The sequence below is a fragment of the Balaenoptera borealis genome (assembly GCF_965194805.1).
Source record: "Balaenoptera borealis genome assembly, chromosome: 13".
NCBI classification, from domain to species: Eukaryota; Metazoa; Chordata; class Mammalia; order Artiodactyla; family Balaenopteridae; genus Balaenoptera; species Balaenoptera borealis.
The window spans coordinates 86126956-86149915 of NC_138870.1; the positions used below are offsets into that span (position 1 = coordinate 86126956).

Consider the following 22960-nt stretch of genomic DNA (forward strand, 5'->3'; position numbering starts at 1 on the left):
ACAATCCACTTCTCTCTTACTGTTTCTCAACGCTTCAATGCTAAAACTATTTCCCATGTTGAATTCTTGCATTAAGAAAACATTATAGATTCTAGATATAGTTTAACATGTTTCCTACTACATTTAAAATTTGTTAATAGTAACGTTAATGGAGAATGAAGAATTTTTATTAAATGTAAGAAAGGTATACCTAAACAGAGTTAAACAGTTAAAGACTGAATTGTGGTTGGTCGTGCAGGGCTTAGATACTTACCTGTCCAAACAAGGTTAGTTCTTACTTGTTTCCACAGTTAGGACAATAGAGGGAGTGTCTCTTACAAGTAGACCCTTCTCGCTTGAACTGTTCTATAATTTTTGCAATGTCAAGAAATAAACTTAAGAGCAGAGTTAGGAGAAGCCTTGTCTCCAATCAATTTTATGATTACAGTTTAGCACTTGTGCTAGAACTAGAGGTTCTCTAACCAAAGGAGCAGCTTCCTGTGGCAAGCCTTCCCTTAGGTGAAAGGTCATGTCCTTTGAACTAAGCAATCTTTTCGTGCTGACTAAACTGTCTTGATTTTTGTTAAGTTGAAAGGAGTGTTGAGGATGTTATATGTGCCCTTGGGTCTGGCCTGGCTCCGTTTTATTTTATTTAATTTATTTATTTTAAACATCTTTATTGGAGTATAGTTGCTTTACACTGGTGTGTTATTTCTGCTTTATAACAAAGTGAATCAGCTATACATATACATATATCCCCAAATCTCCTCCCTCTTGCGTCTCCCTCCCACCCTCCCTATCCCACCCCTGTAGGTGGACACAAAGCACCGAGCTGATCTTCCTGTGTTCTGCGCTGGCTCTATTTTAATGGAAGCCCTTGTGGTTGGGTCTGGAAGAGCCTTGCCCTCTGAAACACGAGGAGGGACTTTTTTATTTTTCCTACTTTGCCATGTAGTTACTTTACCAGGTAGTTACAAGTCCCTGGCACGTCACTCACACACTCAAAGTGTTCAATAAATAGTAACTATTAGTATCCTACTTATTTTATTAGTCCCAGATTTATGTTTCTGCCATGACTGTAAAAATCTAGCCATTTACTGTTGGGGAGCAAGTGTTTGAAAAGCCAACGTGAACTTTGAAGACAAAGCAGACCTGGGGTGCAGGTGGGAAGTTGAACTGGGAGAAGACATCTGTCTGTAGGACAAGTTGGTGAAGACAAGAGATAGAAAGCTGTGGTTGTAGAGACTCGTTGTTGGTAATCGTAGAAAGGGCTCCACCCCCGGAGCCCATGAAGACTGCATGTTAAATGTTGCTTAAAAGAGAGAAAAACATGACCAGAAAGCACTCTGATGTTTATTCTTTTCAATCTGACATTTCAAATAGAAATAATTATAGTTGCCTTTTAATACCTGAAAAATATTTCAGGGCAGAAAGGGTACTGCTTGCACTGCAAAGGATAACAGATGTGAAATTTCCCTGAAAAAATTAAGAAGTACTATGCAGATACGTAGTATGATTATTGTCCTTCCTTGCACCTCTATGCGTGATTTTTTTTTGAGGGGGGCCTCCCAATGAAGATTTAGTTTTCTTTTTTATTAATTAATTTTTCTTGAAGTATAGTTGATTTACAGTGTTGTGTTAGTTTCTGCTGTACAGCAAAGTGAATACCTATACATATATCCACTCCTTTTTAGATTCTATTCCCATATAGGTCATTACAGAGTATTGGGTAGAGTTCCCTGTGCTACACAGTAGGTTCTTATTAGTTATCTATTTTATATATAGTAGTGTTATATGTCAGTCCCAACCTTCCAATTTATCCCTCCCCCCAAGTTTTCGTTTACTTGACTTTTGGCCTTTCTGAATGTTACTGCAATTTACTGAAAGGTCAGAGGTCACAGAAATTCATGGTGCAGAAAAATAAAGTGAAGAAAGACTTGATTTCTTCATTAATGCATTCTACTTCCATAAAATGGAAACACTGATAAATACAAATGAATCTTGGAGGGAGAGATGGCAGAGGAAATAAGTTTTCCTCACTCCCATTAAAGGTGCTTTTTGAGTGCAGCAGAGGACCTCTCTCACAGACTGTGGGCTTCAGGGCTCTCACCGAAAGCTGGCGCTACACAGCCCAGGTAGGCTCTATGATTTCAAGTCTAGCATCAGCTTACCTTTCCCATTAAGCAGGGTAGCCTGTGACTCACTGCCAGTAGTCGGCCCCTGGAGGGATGGTTAATGATGTTTGAAGTTTCATTTACATTTTCTTTTCAAAATCCTTTTCTTTCCATGAAGATGAAAGTCAAGGGTTTCCAGATAAGATTAGTAGGAGTGCATTGTACTTCTCCGGAGAAGAAGAATGCAAAAGAAACGTGGGTAGAAATACAAGAAGAAAAGGACATTTTTAAATATCCTCTTGTAACAAGGTCTAGGTTGGGGGGAAAGTGACCTCACAGTGATGCCATGAATTCATCCTACAGACCGTCCGGGTCCACCCCAAGTTGTGAAGATCAACGATGTCTGGGGAGAGAATGTTGCTCTATCATGGTTACCACCAAAGGATGATGGAAATACTGCCATTACAGGGTACACGATCCAGAAGGCCGACAAGAAGAGCATGGTAAGGTCTGGCTTTCTCTGGTTCAGCAGCAGCAAAATAACATTTCATCAGAAGTAAAGGGGGAAGCATGAGGTCCTCTCTGGTGAGGAGCTCATGACGGTCATGGAGAAGTGATGTGGCACAGTGGGAAGGGTAAAGCCTTGGGAGCCACTAAGAGTTGGACTTGCATTTCCACTTAAAACCACATACACATGGACAGTCACTTAACCTCTTTGATCTCCATTTCCCTCATCTGTAAAATAAGGACACTGATGTTTACCTCGCTTGTTTATCAAGAGGCTAAAACAGGGACTTCCCTGGCGGTCCACTGGTTAAGACTCCATGCTTCCACTGCGGGGGGTGTGGGTTCGATCCCTGGTCAGGGAACTAAGATCCCACATGTCGCGCAGTGCGGCCAAAACAATATAAAGCAACTGGCAGAATGCTCAGTAGAATTCAATAAAGTTATTCGTTCAACAAATATTTACTCACTCTGGATTCTGACTCAGATCTGCACCCATGCAACTTCTTTCTCCTTGTAAAATGAATATTGGTAGCATGGACTGATGTCTTTAAAAAAAAAAAAAATTCCAGTTAGAAAAGAAAGATTCTAAAGGTAACAGCATATGCAAAGGTCCTGAGGAGGAAAAGCATTTAGAGTATTCAAGAAGCAACTCAGTTGGAGTACGAATTATTATTAGCTATTGTTTTATAGATGAGGAAACAGAGGCTCAAAAGGCTAAATAACTTGCTGGAGATCAGCAGATTTTAAATGTTAAAGTCGAGGTCTTTCTGGATCAGAATCCATCCACTACAACTACCATTGCTCTACCTGTAAGTCAATGAATGAATAAATGAATGTTTGGACACAGAATGGCTTGGAGCCACTATTCATTCTCATAGGAAGAGTAAAACATCATACCAAGTGATATTGATAGGAAGTCTGCAGGCATTTACACTACTAGATCTCAGTAAGAACTTAGGGTATAAGGTTACATTGGATTAATAGAAGGGGAGAGGGTTGGAAAGAGCAGTCTAAGTAACCGGAATGGATTTCAAGCCTTGCCTTTCCATAAACTATTTCTAGCATGTCTTTCCCCCCACCCCTGGGTGGGTGTTACATGACAAAATAAGACTTGGCATTTAAAGAAACATGTTTCAGCCAAACCTGGACAGCTTGAGAGCTAGATCAATGGATGACTTTGCAGGGGAGGTATTGACCACCTTGGATTTCCTTAGCAATGAGGACTCTTCTTTGGACCTTTGTCCAGATACTGGCAGTGAATCCAGGGGTACCACACTGCCTCCAGGTGCCCACCATTCTTCCACCCCCACCACATTGCCAACACTTGTCTTCTCAGATATCTAGTCAAGTCCAGCTGAGCCAGGACTTTCCTGCTGCTTCGTGTGTCTGAGGTCTGCCTGCTGACAGGAGAGGAGCCCCAATCCCATCCCCTTGTGTTTCTGGTGCATTTCAGCAGGGACAGACCTACAGACCAGAAGACGCTCACTCTGCCCAGTGTACGTCCCCGGAGGTCGCCACACCACTATCTCACTGTGGCTACAGATGCTGTTTTTCACTTAAATTCCTGTAGTCCTTTATACCTTCCATAAACGTTGTCTTCACGATGTATGCCAACACATTCATTTATTCACTCATTTACTATTTGTTGAGCACTGTTCTAGCTGGTGGATCAAAAACAAAAAGACAGCTCCGGCTCTTGGAGCACTCATAGTATAAGCAAGCAGAAAGCCATAAAACCAAATGATAAAACAATATAATAAATGTTGGAATAAAGGTTTGCATAACGTGCTTGGGAAATAAAGGAGGGCATAACTACAATTGTCTGGTGTCTTTAAAATATCCCAGATATAGAGATGATCATGGCCCCTAAAAGTTGCAAGGAAAATCGTTTTCCTTTCTGAAATTTTTTGTCAGCAAATATATTTTCTCAATTAGTGGTACTAAACATATGTAGTACAATGTGGTTTTCTACTGGTGGCAAGATAAACTTTGAAACCACTATATTTCTTGACATGGTGAGGAAAAAGTCAAAAAAAAAAAAGAAAAATATAGCTTTAGCTCATTCATTCAATCCTGTATTCAATGAACATTTATTTTATGCATGCTACGTACTGTATACCAGGTGCTGTGATAAGGCACTGGAAATACAGGGGTGAGAAGAAAAGTCCATTTTTACCATCACTGTGTATCCATTCCAGTGAGGGAGGTAGCAGATAAGCAAGTGAAATAGTAAGTATGTCATATATTTAAGGTAACAAGTGCTGTGAAGAAAACGTTAAGGTGAAAAAGTATGACCAAAGTGGAGTGGTAAGAGGGTAAACAGTAGAGGAAGTAATATCTGAGCAAAGAATTGAAAGAACCTACGATAATAAAGTTAGGCAAGTTGATTGGGTGATATTAATTGTTGTGATTTAGCATCATCTCTCCCTCAGAATAGATAAGTTGGCATGAAAATTCTATAATTATACTTCGTTATACAAAAGATAAATAGACAGGCAGGTAGGTAGGTAGATAGATAGATGACAGACACTGCACAGTAATGAAGAAAATATAAAGATAGTAGTTGACATTGTCCATGGAAATAATCAATAACCAATTTACTATAAGAATAGAGGAGAGGACTGTAGCCCTGGAGACAGCTTCTCAGACGGCTCTGAGGAACTGCCTCACAGAAGCAGAGTTTTCAACCGTGTCTGAACAAAGAACCTCAGATATGACAGGGATACATTCCTTCAAGGTTTCCAAAAGAGACAGTTCAGCACATACACAGCAAGTCATCATGACCTTGGTGCCTGGGAAGGGAGCTTTATCCCGGAAGGAGTACTAGCATTGACGTCCCAGGAAAGGAGGCGTTTATCTGGGTCTTCAAAAGAGACCTTCTTCACTTCTGGACAGTGCATGCTTTTCTTTAAATGGTTAAAGCAGATGTACAATGTATGTTTATTAGACCCCAAAACAGGCTGTTCTAGTTAGCATGAAGTTTAAGTTAAACCACATATAAGCCAGAATGACTTCTTCATACCTCAATATATGAAAATTTCTTCCATCCACATCTAGGGTAAATGAATCTAATGTGTAAATGAAGATTAAATTACGTAGTCAAGTGTAAATCAATTGTAAAGCGTTAAACAAGTTAAATATACATTTCTGTTACCCTCAATATAAAAATTAGTGCTTTTTTTCCCTCTTAGTTAATGCAACATCCCTGTTATTTATTCTAATCAACAGATGAAATAGCTGTGTACTTTTAAGTGATTTTCCTCAAATTATTTTTTTTTTTTTCAGGAGTGGTTCACTGTCATTGAGCATTATCACCGAACCAGTGCTACCATCACTGAACTGGTTATCGGAAACGAGTATTACTTCCGGGTCTTTGCCGAAAACATGTGCGGCCTCAGTGAGGATGCAACAATGACAAAAGAGAGTGCCGTGATTGCCAAGGATGGTGAGTTGGAAGCGGGCTGGACATCTGGGAACCTTGATTTTCAGTGATGAGACAGAGAAGACAGAAAGAAAAAGATGTGGTGAAAGGGAATAAGAGTATCATAAACGCACATTTAAAATTATGGTAAGGAGATGCAGCCACAGGCCAGGGAATGCTGGCAGCCGCCAGAAGCTGGAAGAGGCAAGGAACAGATTCCCTGCTCCAATCTCCAGGCGCAGCGTGGCCCTGCCAGCACCTTGATTTTGTCTTTCTGGCCTCAAGAACTGTGAAAGAATAAATTTCTGTTGTAAGAAATAAAAAATAAATAAATAAAATTATGGTAAGAATGTCCAACCAAAATGTTAATCTTCCAAGTAAAATGTTTTCAGGAAAATTATTTTATGATTGCATTTTTTAATGTACAAGCTTTCATTCATGGCAACATCTGGGTAGTGGGTCTCTCAATGGCTAAAATCACAGAGGTAGGAAAAAGTCACCATGTACTTTTAGAGCTTGGGTTACTTTTATTCTTGGACACCTTCAAGGATGCTACACATGAGAGCTGCTTTTCAATGAAAGGAGAAGTTGGATTCCACCCCTGTCATTTCATTTCCTCATAAACCGTGTCCTTCCAGCCCTTCCTCGTTACTTTCACGTTAAAGCACATTGTTGAGCAAAACACCCAGACGCTGAATTCTTCCCAATATTTATGTCAGTTCCAGATGACCCCTCTGGCTTTCTTTCCCGTGTGTGATGGGCTGTACATTGGTATCCTTCTGAATGAATGCCCTGTGGCCTTCACACATGTTTTTCTAAGCTCAGGGAAGTTTTCAACGTGAGTCAAGTATGCTAAGAATAATATATCCTCAGGCCAATTTGTATATCTCTAATGCTTGTTTTTAAGGTAAAATCTACAAAAATCCAGTGTATGAAGACTTCAATTTCACAGAGGCACCCATGTTTACTCAGCCATTGGTCAACACCTACGCCATAGCTGGTTACAATGCCACCCTGAACTGCAGTGTGAGAGGAAATCCTAAGGTACCATGTTTTTGGGGTTTTTTTTAATCATATTAATTAAATTTAAAAATTAATCCCAAACTCCCTCTTTTATATTCGCTATGTTATAATTATAAGTAGTAATATAAACTGACCTTCCAACTGCTATTTGTGTCTTTTTATGGGATAGGGAGGGGGGATACAGGGTGGTGGTATTGGTGGCTAATTAAGGACACTATTTAAATGTAGAAAAAATATTTATATTTCTTTACGAACTAAGGGATACTTTCTAAGGAAAAACCAAACCACTTATTTTTAAAAGAACTGAGAGATCAAGAGATGGAAGTAATATTGTGTCACCTGAAAAATTAGATGGTGATACTGATTTATCAAGCTTTCTGTAATAGTGTAAAGCAAATAGTTGTACTATAATGCAAGGCAGAATACGAATGTACAGTGATAAGGGTACAGAGTACCAGGAAGGGAGAGATCGCATCTGACTGAAGAGATTTAGAAAGGATTTCAGGTTTCATGTTGCTGGCATTTGAAAAGAACAGCAAATTAATGAATGTTGCCCGTAGAGCTATCTATCCCTGGGTGGCACTGAGAGAAAGTGCCCTAGAATTTGGAACAATTGCAGACAGTGATATTTTTCCTGCATATACCATGAGCAGAAATAGAGAAGTCAAAGGGAGAAGGCAGCCTGAGGGTGGGAGGGAGATGCTGAATTCATGTTTAATTGGAGGTGATGTTGGTACATTCAAGCGGGAATGACCAGGAGGTGAGGAGAGCATCGCCAGAGCTTGGGAGAAAGGCGAGGGCTGTGACTCTTGGTTTGGGTGACCCAAGCATGGGGACACTACATCCCACCCCTTGGAGCCAAGGCTCCAGAAAGGAATATCAAACAAAAGAGAGTAGTGAAGCAAAATGTCAAGGAGCAAGGTGTGAGCCTCAGGAAATACTCCCATTTGAAAGGCGGAAGGAGGAAGAGGACGGTGTGAAGGACACTGAGAAGTGCTGTCTCTTGGGTCTGAGCAAGACAAAATCAATAAGAGGTAGAGGAGAGAGTGTGGAGGGTGTGCATTTACAGAAGGGAGAAGAAGACAATATGAAAAAGAAATGGCAAGTCAGTGGTATCGACTGTAGTTCAGAAGTCAAGCAGAATGGAGTAGGCTTCCTGGGCGATTGATCTGGGATTATCTGTTTGGAGTAGATCCATCCATTGCCACCAGGTGATGAAAACAGATGTCAGAAGAGAGATTAAATGGTGAGGAGGCATAAGCAGCCCATAAAGAATTAGAAAAGCATATCAGGGAAAGGAAGTAGAGAAAATTGGCTGGTGATGACACCTTACAGGGATTCTTTGAAAAACACTGAGCAATATACACTCTCCAGGATGAGTTAACCTCATGGACCTGTAGATCAAATTTAAATGTAACTGAATCTTTGGGAAGATTGCCCCAGGGCTGTCCTCTGAACAAATCTGGCTGGCTTCTTCAGAACTGCTCATTCGCTTTCTTGCCAAGCATTAAGTAGAATTTAATTTGAGAGGAACTGTTCTCAAGTTGACGTGGATTCTTCTTAGATGTAGTATTTTCTTTCTAAGCCACGCTTTAAAATTCTGTCACTGGCTTTGATGGTCTATTATTAGGCTAAGTACAGATATGTTTTGACCAAATTTGCTTCCATCTTCAGCCCAAAATTACCTGGATGAAAAACAAAGTTGCTATTGTGGATGACCCAAGATACAGGATGTTCAGCAACCAGGGGGTCTGTACTCTGGAGATTCGAAAGCCCAGCCCCTATGACGGAGGCACCTACAGCTGCAAAGCAGTCAATGACCTTGGGGCAGTGGAGATTGACTGCAAACTAGAGGTGAAAGGTATGACATCCCAGATCTTGTGTAGGCTGAAATGAAAGAAAATCATTTAATTATTGTCCTTACTGCCAAATCCAAATTACTTGTCAACATTTTCTGGGGGAGGGGAGGAAGGGGGGAGAAGATTTGGGGAGAGAAGACATTTTTACATTCTGAACTCACTCTTATTTGTGATGGCTACTTGATTTTTTAAGTTGACTTACTTTCACCTCTTGCAATTCTTGTTAACTAAAGCACTATTAATTTCAATGAATTGTGGTATATACACAGCATGGTAACAATGAATCAAGTCAAAGCAGTATTACTTTGGTGATGTAGTCCATCTTAGATAAATAGAAGCCTCATGTAAAAACTCATCTAACGAAACTGCAGTTGAGGAATTTAACTATTTTTAATTCGTTTACTATTTTTGTGAAACTTTCTATGTATATATAAATTTGCTAATTTAGTACTTAATATTACACATGTAGAATTCAGCATACACATATTATAACCTGTTCCTTTTAAAATCTCACTAGAGAATTTCCATTTGTAGGTATGCATTTCATTTATACTAGTTTTCAGAAGTGTTGCAACTAATGTAAACCAAGAAAACACATAAAGATTTATGTGGTAGAAAAGTCTCAGTGTAATTGTCCTCTTAATCAATTTTCATATTAATTGAGTATAATTTTTATCCTGAAGTTTTTTTCTTGACAATCAATACCTACTTTGGGATCTGATGAAAACTCTTACAGCTGTCAGAGTCACCGTTAGGAGATAAGGAGTGACATGATCCTAATGTCTTTTCTCTCATTCTTATTGCATTATTTTGCCATTTTGTGATAACCAAAGTCTTTACTTTTCCTACCTCTCTATAATGAAGAAATTATAATCTAAAAGTCAGATATAACTTTATAAATATCTATTTTAGAAAAACGTAGTAAATGCTTAGGGTATTTATATAAACAATAACAACAACAAAAGAGTTTTTAAGTCCTAAACCTAGTGTAAATATAGTAGAGAAACTTCTCGAAAAAAGTTTTTCCTTCTGTAACTTTAAAAAACCAGTAGTCTCTCTGTTATGATTTTTGTCCATCCTCAGATAATACAGGATAGTAGATTCACAATTGAAAGAAAGAAAATTTTTAAATTTTTTTCCTCTTAAATGTAAAGCATATAATATTCTTAGAAAATTTCAAACTTTACTATTGAGATAGTGGATACAAATTTAAATGTTGTTCTTTTAGCTATTTATTAGTTTTTTTAAATTTTTCGGCTGTGCCACGCGGCACGTGGGATCCTAGTTCCCCGACCAGGGAACGAACCCCGTGCCCCTGCATTGGAAGCGTGGAGTGTTAACCGTTGCACTGCCAGGGAAGTCCTACTTATTAGCTTTAAATGCAGATTAAGGTCATAGTTGCAAACACATCTGGTTTCTAAACTCCTTATTAGTTCCAAGGTATTGTTGGTACTTATGTTCCAACACCCAAAAAACAAGAACCCAAAAATCAAAAACCCGATACCACTTCTGCATGCTTTGAAAATAACTGAGTGTTGCTAATGATATAAAATGATGGTTTCAAAATGGTTCAACATTTGGGGTCCTCCATAAGTGAATAATGTTATGCATATAAATGCTATATTCTTTATAGTAATTATATAGTAATTGAATTTAATAACATAAATAATGTATTCTAGTATATAAATTCATAATAAGGTATCAACTGTGATATATTAGTAAAAGCTTTTGGTCCTAAAAGTAAAGCCAAGATTATTTATCATCAGATTGTTATCTGATAATAGGTGACTTGAATCAAGTTAAGCTGTGAAAAAAAAAAATGGTAAGACTGTCAACCGAGAATAAATAAATACTGGTGCAAATATTCTAATTCTGCAGTGATATATCAAGGAGTAAATTCCCCTGGACAACCAGTCTTCCTGGCGGGGCAGCAACAGGTTTTATAAGTTCATATCCCACTGGATATTTCTTCTTTCCGTTCCATTCCTCTTACATGAAATCGCACTTTGCATGTAAAGCTTGTCTTTCTCATTTGCTTTTAATTGTATTTCTTAGCAGCTCATGGCATACAGTGGTTATGCCATGAACAAGGAAGGCAAAATTATTCAAGGATATTAGGTAATATAGGAATAAGTGTTGTCAGAAAACTAAGGACCGTACCACAGGTTTCCATAAATAAAGCCAGAAAGCCACATTTGAAGATGACCTCATTTTAGATATAATATTACCAAAATTTGGGAATCATTTGGCATTTCTTTAATATTTTCAAGTGTAGAGAGAGATGTTCTTCCTTTAAGATAGCTTCCAGTGTGGGTTCGTTAGATTCATGTTGAAGTTCAGAAAATTGAACATTTTTCCATTGCTAAGTTGTAGAAAAATTGTTCTGGGCATTTTTTTTTTTTTTTTTTTTAAGCTAGTCTTTTTTTTTTTTATTTATTTATGGCTGTGTTGGGTCTTCGTTTCTGTGCGAGGGCTTTCTCTAGTTGCGGCAAGCGGGGGCCACTCTTCATCGCGGTGCGCGGGCCTCTCACTGTTCGGCCTCTCTTGTTGCGGAGCACAGGCTCCAGACGCGCAGGCTCAGTAATTGTGGCTCACGGGCCCAGTTGCTCCGCGGCATGTGGGATCTTCCCAGACCAGGGCTCGAACCCGTATCCCCTGCATTGGCAGGCAGATTGTCAACCACTGCGCCACCAGGGAAGCCCGTTCTGGGCATTTTTGATGGGGAGAGGACACAGATAAAAACTATTTGGACTATTTGGATCCAATATTTGGAAACTTTCATATTTAAGATTTTCCAATGAAAAATTCTCTAGTAGAATGGCTGTAACCCATCTATCTGTTGAACATTTTGGATAATTTCATGGGACCAAGATTATTTCATATATTCATGAACTTAAAAGGAAAAAAAATTCTAGGCCCCATTACTAAATGTATTAAGTGATAAATGAGTCCTACAGTATATGTATGACTGACCCCCTATTTGGAAGAGCGAATTAAGAAGTTCTTTGGGGCTGGGTGAACAACCTGATGTAAACTCTAATGACATAGACCCATGCCTGAGTTTACAGTGTTTGCTCTCTGAGTTCCTAGAGATAATGTCAACTTCGAAAGAGGAAAGAATTAGGACTCTTTATTTATTTTTTTTTTAAATTTATTTATTTATTTATTTATGGCTGTGTTGGGTCTTCGTTTCTGTGCGAGGGCTTTCTCTAGTTGTGGCAAGCGGGGACCACTCTTCATCGCGGTGCGCGGGCCCCTCACTATCGCGGCCTCTCTTGTTGCGGAGCACAAGCTCCAGACGCACAGGCTCAGTAGTTGTGGCTCACGGGCCCAGTTGCTCCACGGCATGTGGGATCTTCCCAGACCAGGGCTCGAACCCGTGTCCCCTGCATTAGCAGGCAGATTCTTAACGACTGTGCCACCAGGGAAGCCCCCAGGACTCTTTCTTTAAAAGTTTTGTAGATTGCACGTATAGTCACTTTCTAGCCTGTTTTTTTAAGCCTTGCATTTATTTAGATCAGTCATATATAGTCAGTTCAGAATACAATATTCTAGAATAGTCTAATTTCTATATCCACTTGATAATTTTGCCTTTTAGAATTTCAACATATATATATGTATACTAATGCTTTGTTGATTGTCCATGTTTTTCTGTTGTTGAAAAACACAATATATATATGTTGTAGGGGGGTTTCTTTAGCTAATGGTTTGGAAACTGTTACCATAATTATTCACTTTACAGTCGAATTGGCTTTGCCACCTGTTCAGGCAAAGTGATTGTGCATATTAATAAATGTTTTACCTATTAATGATCCTTTTGAAGTGACTGGATCCCAGCCCTTCATTCCATGCGCTTCTATTTTCCTGTACTTTTCACCTGACTAAGGATTAATGAAATCACCTCATCATAATCGTGACCATAATTTCATCCAACAAGTACTCAACTTTGGTTTTAGCACTTTATTAATGCTTACAACATGTCTCTCTCTCTCTCTCTCTCTTTCTCTCTCTCTTTTCCTTAGTTGTAGCACAGTAAGGATTTTTGAATGTATATTATCATCTAAGGTAAGCTTTCATATGGTTTTGGCATATGAAGCTTATGACTGTCATAAGCCATACAAAGCCTGTGGAGTATGGCATGATTTTCATTATGTAACCCAATGAAAATAGACTATTTAAACTCCCTAACATTGTAGTTTTAATGTGTATTTCAGTATCTTGACATTAACAGCTAGTACTTATTCATCACAACAATCTTCTGTTGACATGAAGCAAGTTGTTGAATGCAGTAGAGCATGAATTAAAGCATTTAATGTAGATGAAAATGAGTGATACCCAAGCATTCTGAACTCTTTGCATCAAGGAATGGACATGTACATAAGTGGCATCATTTCTACCAATATGTGACTTTTTTTAAAAAAAAAAAAGGAGAATGACTTTCCCAAATTGCATTGAAGAAGTTTTAAGAATGTTCAAATGGCATGCTGTTTTTGTCTGGACGTGAATTTATTAGCAAGTAGTAAAACACTTCTCTAAAGGACCATTTTTATGGTTTCATGGGTTCTCTCGTGAAGGGTACTTTTATTTTTTAAATATAATTCAGAACCATGGAGGGTAAGTATGAAATATTAGTAGGTGTTTCTCTCACCTTCAGAAGGTATTGGACAGGTTTTCCCATTTTTAACAAAATATTTCCAATTTTTGCACTTTTGACAGTGTATGAATAACCAAAGTTAAAGGAGTAGTTCCTTTTTTCTTCTCCCATGTGCTTGAATGGGAACTCTTTGTGCTTAATTGAAAGGAACATTAACAAACTGGAAACAGTTCTTCCCACTGATTTGTAACATGATTTGCATTTATTCTGCCATTCAATCAGAACACTTAAATCATCTATAGAGGAACCTCAAAACCTCAAAAAGAGCGATAAACACTCTCCAACTATGAGGAATTTAAGAACGGATAGTAGTAGGGAACAAAAAACTGCTATGGGTCTGCAGGGAACTTGCTTTTCCTTCTAGATGCCAAGTGTTTTAGATTCTAAATGTGCTAAACCCAGGAGAAGATTTCCAAGTAGGGACTGAATGAATCTTTGTAACGAACTGGAACATAATTAGTCACATTTCCAGGTAGCTAGTCAAGAAGTCTTGTTTCAGGGATTTTTCACGTGTAGACGGTTTTGACTTTGCCTTTTCCTTCTCGTCCTTTCTAGGTGGTCTTTCCTTCTGCAGGCTCCTCTTGCAAGGTGTGCCTCCTAACGTAATTGATTCCTATTTGCGAAACTTGCACTCAAGCAATCCTGAGGAATACTAAGGGCCTGGGCACTGCCTCTCTGCTCACCACTGCTTTGAAATCGGGTTGCAATGAGAAAGCGTTTTCTGTTTTGCTACCAGGCTCCCAAGTGTGGTTGTTTTCTTTCCTCCTGATGTTGAAGAAAAAAAAAAAGATGTTTGCACAGATTGCTTAATTAAAAATTGCAAACAAAATCTCATTTGAAGTTAGCATTTTGGTCATTGTTGTCTGTGCTTGGTCACTGTACTTTCCAAAAAAAGCAAGCTATAGAATAAGCAAAAGCATTTATTTTAATTTAAAATAGTAAGCTCTAAATGCTTTGTTTTCCCCTAGAGTAAAAAAACAGTACAATACACCGTAATAGAATCTTGAAAACCCATCTTTCTTTTGATCTAAGAGATTTTTCTAAGCAAAGAAGAGTTGTTTATTTCATACAACCCTACTTAACACCAGTGGATCTGTGCCCTTTTTCCCATTTAAAGTCATTACAAGACTTTTTAAAGTCTTTCAGACAAGTTTTCTCAACAGAAGGGAAAATGTATTCAATGAATGGTACAATAAATCTGAAGTGTTTATGATGAAATGACACAGTATTCGTTTATGTGTTTCGGGTTGCATGATCAGACAGAACGGAGGACGAAGGCTGGGAGCCAAGATTCTACCGAACTCAGGCCTGACCCAAATCATGTCTCTGGCATAGCATCCTGGCCAGATCCACCAGAGTTCCTGCCAAAACAGCTAGTCATAGTGATGGAGAGCTGTTGCAGACTACAGAGCAGTTACAGATTTAGAGTTTGCTGATGGCCTCCATTCAAACTGATGAAAACCTTTCCCAAAATCTAGAAACTGAGAAACCTTCGTACAAGCCTGTAATCTTTTCAGCAGCATCCTTCACTCTTCCTGATGTTACAGAGAAAGTTTCCGTTAGGGAAGTGGAGTAGAAGGGGGAGTAAAGTACCATACCATTATTGTTTTCTCCCTCGCCTCCCTCCCTTTTGTTCTTTTGGCCTTTTGTTCTAGGAGCTAAATATATCCTGACCTACAGGGAGACCCACAGCGTCCTGGGACAGCATCTTAAAGTTTCTGCTCTGCTTTCTTTCCGGATCAGAGCTGGGAAGATGTGATGATAGGAACCTGGGTGGTAGTTGTGAGGCTCATAAAGGGAAGGAGTGGATGATCCAGGTAGTTGCAGTACTTTTGGGAAAAGCAAGGGAAAACTTGAGTTCTTGTCCAAACTCTGGTGGCTGCCTCTTTTTCTGTTTTGTTTGGTTGGTGATCTTGCCTTATGTCTGTTAAGAATATTGGCTATCACCCCATGTTCTCAATTACCTTCAAAATAATAATGTGTGCAATTCCTATGTAAATACCCATGTTAATCAGGAAACCTATTTACACATTATTGGCTAAGATATTTTACATAAGAGAAATCTGGCTAATCTATAAAGACGTGAAGACCATACCTCCATGTGCAAACCAAACAAACAAGGGTGTGGCCAAACTTGTCGGCGTGGTCCCCGCAGCCCGCTGCAGGGTCAGGGCCTCAGTGCAGCTTCTGGACTGGTTGCTTAACTCAGATACTCATTGACCTGTTTTGCCAAGTCATGGTCAAGTTTGTTATGCCTTTTATAAACATTGCCTAAATGCAACTATAGAGCATTTTTACAAAATATTGTTTCCCCAGTCATGACTTATCCACTCTAACTGTATTGTATGCTAGGTAATGTTATTTTTCTACATATGATGTCTCCTCATATTAAGGGTACTTACTGTAAAGTTCCCATGAGGAAGAAAACATCTATTTTGAAACTGCAAAGAACAAAAAATATCAGAAGCTGTCATTGCTATTAGCTTTCCTATAATTTTGTTCTAATTTTGTTTAAATTTTGTTCTATTAAAGAAAAACATTATATCACAGGATTTACCAAAAATTCTTTTGGGGAGCTAAACATACAACATTAAAAATTTTTAAAGCATTACACTATTTACTCACTTTAAAATAAAGCTTAATGAATGTTTTCATGTAGGTTAATATAGAAGTAGAAAAAAACCCTACTAGTTCCAAGAAACATTGGAATAAGGCAATACATCCTTAACCACTCACTTTTATTTTTAAAAATTTTATTGGAGTATAGTTGATTTACAATGCTGTGTTAGTTTCAGGTGTACAGCAAAGTGATTCAGTTATACATATACATATATTCATTCTTTTTCAGATTCTTTTCTCATATAGGTTATCACAGAATATTGAGTAGAATTTCCTGTGCTATTCAGTAGGTCCTTGCTGGTTATCTATCTTACATATAGTAGTGTGTGTATGTTAATCCTGAACTCCTGATGTTTCCCCTTTGGTAACCATAAGTTTGGTTTTGATATCTGTTAAGTCTGTTTCTGTTTTATAAATAAGTTCATTTGTATCATTTTTTAAAAATTAGATTCCACATATGAGTGATACCATATGTTACTTGTCTTTCTCTGTCTGACTTACTTCACTTAGTATGATCATCTCTAGGTCCATCCATGTTGCTGCAAATGGCATTATTTCATTCTTTTTTATGGCTGAGTAATATTCCATTGTATATATGTACCACATCTTCTGTATCCATTCATTTGTCAATGGACATTTAGGTTACTTCCATGTCTTAGGTATTGCAGATAGTGCTGCAATGAACATTGGGGTGCATGTATCCTTTCAAACCACGGTTTTCTCCAGATATGTGCTCAGGAGTGGGATTGCTGGATCATATGGTAGTTCTATTTTTAGTTTTTAAAGGAATCTCCATACTGTTCTCCATAGTGGTTGGACCAATTTACATTCCTACCAACAGTGTAGGAGGGTTCCCAGGGTTCCCTTTTCTCCACACCTTCTCCAGCATTTATTGTTTATAGACTTTTTGATGATAGCCATTCTGACTGGTATAGGGTGATACTTCCTTGTAGTTTGGATTTGCATTTCTCTGATAATTAGTGATGTTGAGCATCATTTCATGTGCTTTTTGGACATCTGTCTTCTTTGGAGAAATGTCTATTTAGATCTTCTGCCCATTTTTTGATTGGGTTGTTTGTTTGTTGATATTGAGATGCATAAGCTGTTTGTATATTTTGGAGATTAATCCCTCGTTTGTCACTTCATTTGCAAATATTTTCTCCCATTCTGTGCGTTGTCTTTCATTTTGTTTATGGTTTCCTTTACTGTGCAGAAGCTTTTAAGTTTAATTAGGTCCCATTTGTTTATTTTTGTTTTTAATTTCATAACTCCAGGAGGTGGGTCAAGGATGATATTACTGCCATTTATGTCAAAGAATGTTCTGCCTATGTTTTCCTCTAAGAATTTTATGGTGTCTGGCCTTACATTTAGGTCTTTGATCCATTTTGAGTTTATTTTTATGTGTGGTGTTAGAGAATGTTCTAATTTCATTCTTGTACATGAAGCTGTCCGGTTTTCCCAGCACCACTTATTGAAGAGACTGTCTTTTCTCCATTGTATATTCTTGCCTCCTTTGTCATAGATTAATTGACCATAGGTGCATGGGTTTATTTCTGGGCTTTCTATCCTGTTCCATTGATCTATATTTCTGTTTTTGTGCTAGTACCATACTGCTTAACCACTCATTTTTAAATTGATTTCTGAAACATTCTATTCAACTCAACAAATGAGTTCTTGAATGTCTGATGTGTGCATGGCACTGTGATGGATTCAGCTAGGAACTCAGTGAGAAATAAGCCACTTCCTGCCTTCAAGAAATTGATAATATACGAGACTACCACCCAAAGGGAAGCACATAAACAGAGCATGCTGCAGGCGTAAGAGAACGCCATAAGGATTCAGAAATCGGATCATGTGGTTTATGTATTTGTTATTATCAATGCATGTATCACACTAGGTTGGAGTACAGGACATGCCACATGATTTTATTTTTCTAAATCAAATTAACTATGACTCTGAGCTCCCCACTAGCCAGAGAGATTGAGAAATTCTCTCTGTCCTCCTTCTGGGTCCTATCTCAGGCCCTGGGTCAACTGGAATCTTTCTTGGTGCCTAGAAAATGGAGAGAAGGAAAGGCCTCTGGTCTTCAGGCTATACTGGTGACTGCAGGATGCCTATGGTCCAACCCAGTAGAGTCCAGCCAAAGACAAGTGACTCTGAAACTTCCTTGACAAGTGTGGACCTGGGGTCTTTCAACCTCCAAGGCCAGAGCTTGGCTATTTACCTGCTACTTTTTTTTTTTTTTTTTTTTGGCCACGCCGCACAGTTTGTGGGACCTTAGTTCCCCAACCAGGGATCGAACCCGGGCCCCGTGGCAGTGAAAGCACCAAGTCCTAACCACTGGACCGCCAGAGAATTCCCTTTATCTGCTACATTTAAACATGTTCTTTGTGGGGAGACTGGACAGTTTTACCACTTAGTATTAGCCTTGGACCTGGGCAAGAGGGACCTCTATATTTTCCAGAGCCTCACTCTGGCCCTCCTCTAGCCACATCTCCCTCCACAAATTAGGGAGGCCATGGAACCAAGGGGATGTGCATACTTAGAACTCTTACAAACCCCCCTTTCTTGCAGACGGCACCCAAGTCCACTTTTAAAGATTTTGTGGGCCTTTTCCTTGAGTTCAAACCACCAAGGAAGAACCAAGTGGCCAGAATATATACCCTGAGGCCCAATGGGTGGCCTAGAGGCACCTGTTTGTCAGGGAGTTGGGGTGTGGAGGATCTGACTGAGCTTGTGCATGAGGCAGGGCATCTGCCTGTGTACACCTGCGACCCCTCATGGTGCAGGAGGGAGCAGGGCGGAAAGCGCAGGGAGACCTGAGCCTCGGTGGGCCACAATATTTTGGCAAGTATCTCTGAAGACTTGGATAATTCTACATTCAAATCTAGCCTTCCAAGTCATGATGAGGGTATCCCCCCAAAAAACTGGAGGCTACAACTATTTTATTAACCATTGGTTAGCTTGATTTATAACTGCTAAACATTTATGTATGTGAGCTATAAAAACGAGGGGTCAGCCAGCCCCCAACCACCTCTGTTCCCTTTCCTGGGTCCCCTCCTCACTCTCCTTTACTAAGATCTCTCTCACCTCTCCACTATCACCATTTCTTCTCCCCTGACTCCAGGCCTGACCCTCCATCTCCTTCCTCACTTCAGTTCCTTTGAATGGAATTCTAGAAATACAAATTTGGCCTTCTTTTCCTAGGAGTAGTAGAATAAGGAATAAGAAAAGCAGACAGACTTCTCACCAGCTCCCCGTGTAATATTACTTGATTCTAAATTGAACTCTATCTTTATTTCCTTATTTTAGCTGGGTCACTAATTACCATCCTTGCACCAAAGATTTAGCTGATTGCTACATGTAGGTATTTATATAATCCTTTGTAATTAAACTTTGATAACTTAGAATGGACAAGAGAAACAAATGCACTAATGGAATGACCAATTCTCCTGGTTCGAAGGGCTGTCATCACCCTCTTAAACTCACCTGATGATCTCTCTCTGTCCCCAGATGCATTGGCTGGAGTAGCCTCTGGCCTAGATAAATATTTTTCTTCCATCTGGAGTTGATTGTTAGGGACAAAACACCAGGGAGGTGACAGGTCAGTTAAACACTCCCAGGAGGGTCACTCAGAGTGTGGCTTGGGACACTGGCAGACACACATCTTTAAAGGCAAAAACCTTGCACTCAAGTGGGTAATTGACCATAAGATCTTCTTCTCCCAAGCGATAGCTTTAGAGAGAATGTCTCTGTTTTTCATAGATAAGCACTTACACAGCTATCCACAGGCAAGAGATTTCATCCTTCCAGCCTTCTCCTCTCACCTTCATCCTAGTCTTGGAGACCAAGAAAATACATTAAAGATATTATACACTAATTTAAAAACCTTGGCTTAAAAATTTTTTTAAGTTAATGAAAAAAAGAAGAAAAAGAAAGAAAGAAAAAATAACTAGGCGTTACCAGCAACACTGTGGCAAAGAAAGGAGCCACTATTCAGAGTTTGTAATGCATCCCTCTTGGACAACTGGGGTGAGGAGTAATTGGAAGGGAGCCACGTTTCAAAATAAACCAAGGCTGATTTGAAGTCATGTGGTCATTTGGAAGATTCCAAGCACTAGAGAGCCAAATGATGTATCCCCTGCAAGCTATGGGATAAAGTGCCATTGGGTGGGTTATCCCAGCCTCATTCCTGAGTGTCCAAGTGGGCTCACTGTAAACTCAGTTCTCATTCCTGCCCTGGGCAGTACCACTGAGCTGGAGGCAGGTAGGGTAATAGTGGAGGTTGCCAAGAAGGGACAGGGCCTCTATATGTGGTGTTATTTTTATGTGCTTCTTAATAGCTCCTAGCTAAGGCTCAAGAAACATTATCTTGCAATAGAAGCGGGAGTTCATCGGTGAGACAAGTTGTTTCCTGGGTCTTCCCATGACTGTCAAGCCTTCCTAGTGGCCAGCATGGACTTTGACCCAAAGTCTGCCTTTAGTAACTCCACTCCCTGAAGAAGTTAAGCAACAGTGATGGACAGACAGGGAGGGCGTGGCAAGAAAGGGCTCAGTGAAGGCCAAGACCAAGATCAACGTCAAGTAGGAGGGAGGAAAGGAGGACAGACCAACACATTATTATCTGTACAGAGGGAAGGGCAGTCAAGAGCAGCGAGACAGAAATGAAGCCAGAAACAACCTCACCAGACAAGGAACTAAGGAAAGAGGAAACGGCAGTGAGAAAAGCAACACTAGAAAGAAAAGAGCTCCTGCTTCTGTGCTTCGCGAGCATGGTCTCCGTCACAGGTTCTTCCCCCTGTCTACCTCGACAGCCCTCCTCTCTGCAGAAGAAAGGAGAACTTTGGACAGGTTGTGAGAGCCCAGCGTGAAGCCACTGCCACCACCCCTCACATGCTATTCATTAAAGTTTATCCACATGCTACCTTCTTCTCCATGATATATGAGTTTATTTAATAGAAAAGTAATTTTTTTCTTCCCAGATCTTCAAATGGATGTTGTTCCAAGCATATTGTCAGGGAGCTAAAGGTATCCCAGTCTGGGAAGCACAGCAGAATGTTAGAAAAGACTCATCAACACTGAACAACAAACACCCTCACTGAGGACCAACAAGTAGATCTCAATTCCACTGTAGGTGGTATTATATAATCAGTTATATATATATAAAATAGAAAATAGAAAAATAAAATAGAAAAATTTGATATCTATCTATATATCCCTTCTTTGCCCTGGAAAGAACAGGTTTAACCAAAATTAAGTGAGCCAGCCTGGCCTTTCTTATCCCTTAATTGTCCTCAGCCCTGTGTCTCCTCGTTGTGCCCCGTCCTCCTTCCACCTGGGGCCTGCTCAGAGCTGAGCCTCCACCCAAGCCTCCTGAGACTCAATATGCTTCAGTCCCTCATCAGTCAAAATGTGGTCGGTTATCAGCGGCATCAGCATCACCTGGGAGCTTCTTAGGAATGAAAACTCTTCCCTCCGCTCTCTCTCCAGATCCGCTAACTCAGAACCTGAATTATCACAGAATCTCCAGGTGATTCCTGTGCTCGATCACGTTGGGAGTTCAGCTTCAGCCCTCTTTCTCGCAAGTTCCTTGCATGGCTATTTATTTGGAGCCATTCTCTCTCAGGTGTCTCAGAGGAAAGACATTCTGATAAAAGCATCACTCCTAAGGTGTTATTTTTTAAACATAAATTTATTTATTTATTTACTTTTGGCTGCATTGGGTCTTCGTTGCTGCATGCGGGCTTCCTCTAGTTGTGGCGAGCAGGGGCTACTCTTCATTGCGGTGCGTGGGCTTCTCATTGCGGTGGCTTCTCTTGTTGCAGAGCACAGGCTCTAGGTGTGCAGGCTTCAGTAGTTGTGGCTCGCGGGCTCTAGAGCGCAGGCTCAGTAGTTGTGGCGCACAGGCTTAGTTGCTCCACGGCATGTGGGATCTTCCCGGACCAGGGCTCGAACCCATGTCCCCTGCATTGGCAGGCGGATTCTTAACCACTGTGCCACCAGGGAAGCCCTCCTAAGGTGTTTTTGATAATGACCTAACCTAACGTGGAAGTCTGACCTACTCTGCTTATCCTAAAAGCCCCAACCCCAAAATAGGAATAACTCATTGTGGGGCTTTACTCACCTCAGATTGCTGAAGAAGGAATTTTTGAGGAAGGGGATTCCCTCTAGTGCCCTCAAATCATACCATGGAAAACATTTTAAAGCAGTAGGATGTGAACTCAGAAAAGGATAATAAATAAAAGACAGTTAAAGGATATAAATAGGGCAGAATGCTAAGAACTGTGTCTCTAAGGGAAATCAGTTTCCAACCCTAAATCACTTTTGCAATTTCAGATAAAAAGCACAGTTACAACATCTGAGGGATTCTGTTGTGAAATTTGCTTTTCTGACCTTGTTCCAGAAATTAAGCATTTCTCGAGAAGACAGCAAAGGTTTTTGTCAATCTGTTATTGACAACTGTATTCTGCTCGTGTATTTTGTAAGGTTCCATGGTTCTATAAAATTTAGACTTTAGAGTCACAAAGTACAAAACTATAAAAACAAAATAAACCAAAGCAAGTAAATGAGAAAAGGCAAGTATATACTACAGAACTATACTAATCTTCCTAAATACTCTAGCCTGTGGGTCCAAAGCTCTAAACCCTTACACAGATAGCTTGACTCCCTGAATGATAAAATTCTGCTACACAGCAAATCTAGCCAGGTGATTTCTTGATTGCAATCCATGCCTTTTTCCAAACCAATGAAAGTCAGGGGCTTTTTGAAGCAGTTATTTTACACC

The 22960-nt window shown here is 39.7% G+C and overlaps 1 protein-coding gene and 1 long non-coding RNA gene across 13 annotated transcripts in view; one reads left to right on the forward strand and one right to left on the reverse strand.

Annotated features, from left to right (window-relative positions):
• The window catches only part of MYBPC1 (myosin binding protein C1), a gene marked incomplete at its 3' end in the record, with an annotated part of 94021 nt that extends 79246 nt beyond the window's left edge, over positions 1 to 14775 (forward strand). For 6 of the 12 annotated variants that reach the window (XM_082349597.1, XM_082349604.1, XM_082349603.1 and 3 more), the window contains 5 exons: positions 2457 to 2596; positions 5886 to 6045; positions 6929 to 7065; positions 8719 to 8905; positions 14113 to 14775. In XM_082349597.1, the coding sequence (XP_082205723.1) occupies positions 2457 to 2596; positions 5886 to 6045; positions 6929 to 7065; positions 8719 to 8905; positions 14113 to 14213 (725 nt within the window). Of the gene's footprint in view, positions 1 to 2456; positions 2597 to 5885; positions 6046 to 6928; positions 7066 to 8718; positions 8906 to 10781; positions 10850 to 12925; positions 12969 to 14112 lie in introns of those variants that run through there. The other 6 variants (XM_082349602.1, XM_082349607.1, XM_082349598.1 and 3 more) reach the window with 3 other exon arrangements.
• A 1518-nt stretch (positions 14776 to 16293) lies between these two features.
• Positions 16294 to 21322, reverse strand: LOC309608951. The gene is made up of 2 exons (XR_014233168.1): positions 20140 to 21322; positions 16294 to 20015 (listed from the first exon to the last, which is right to left on the reverse strand). It is a non-coding gene; the product is annotated as an uncharacterized lncRNA (long non-coding RNA).
• Positions 21323 to 22960: the final 1638 nt, after the last annotated feature.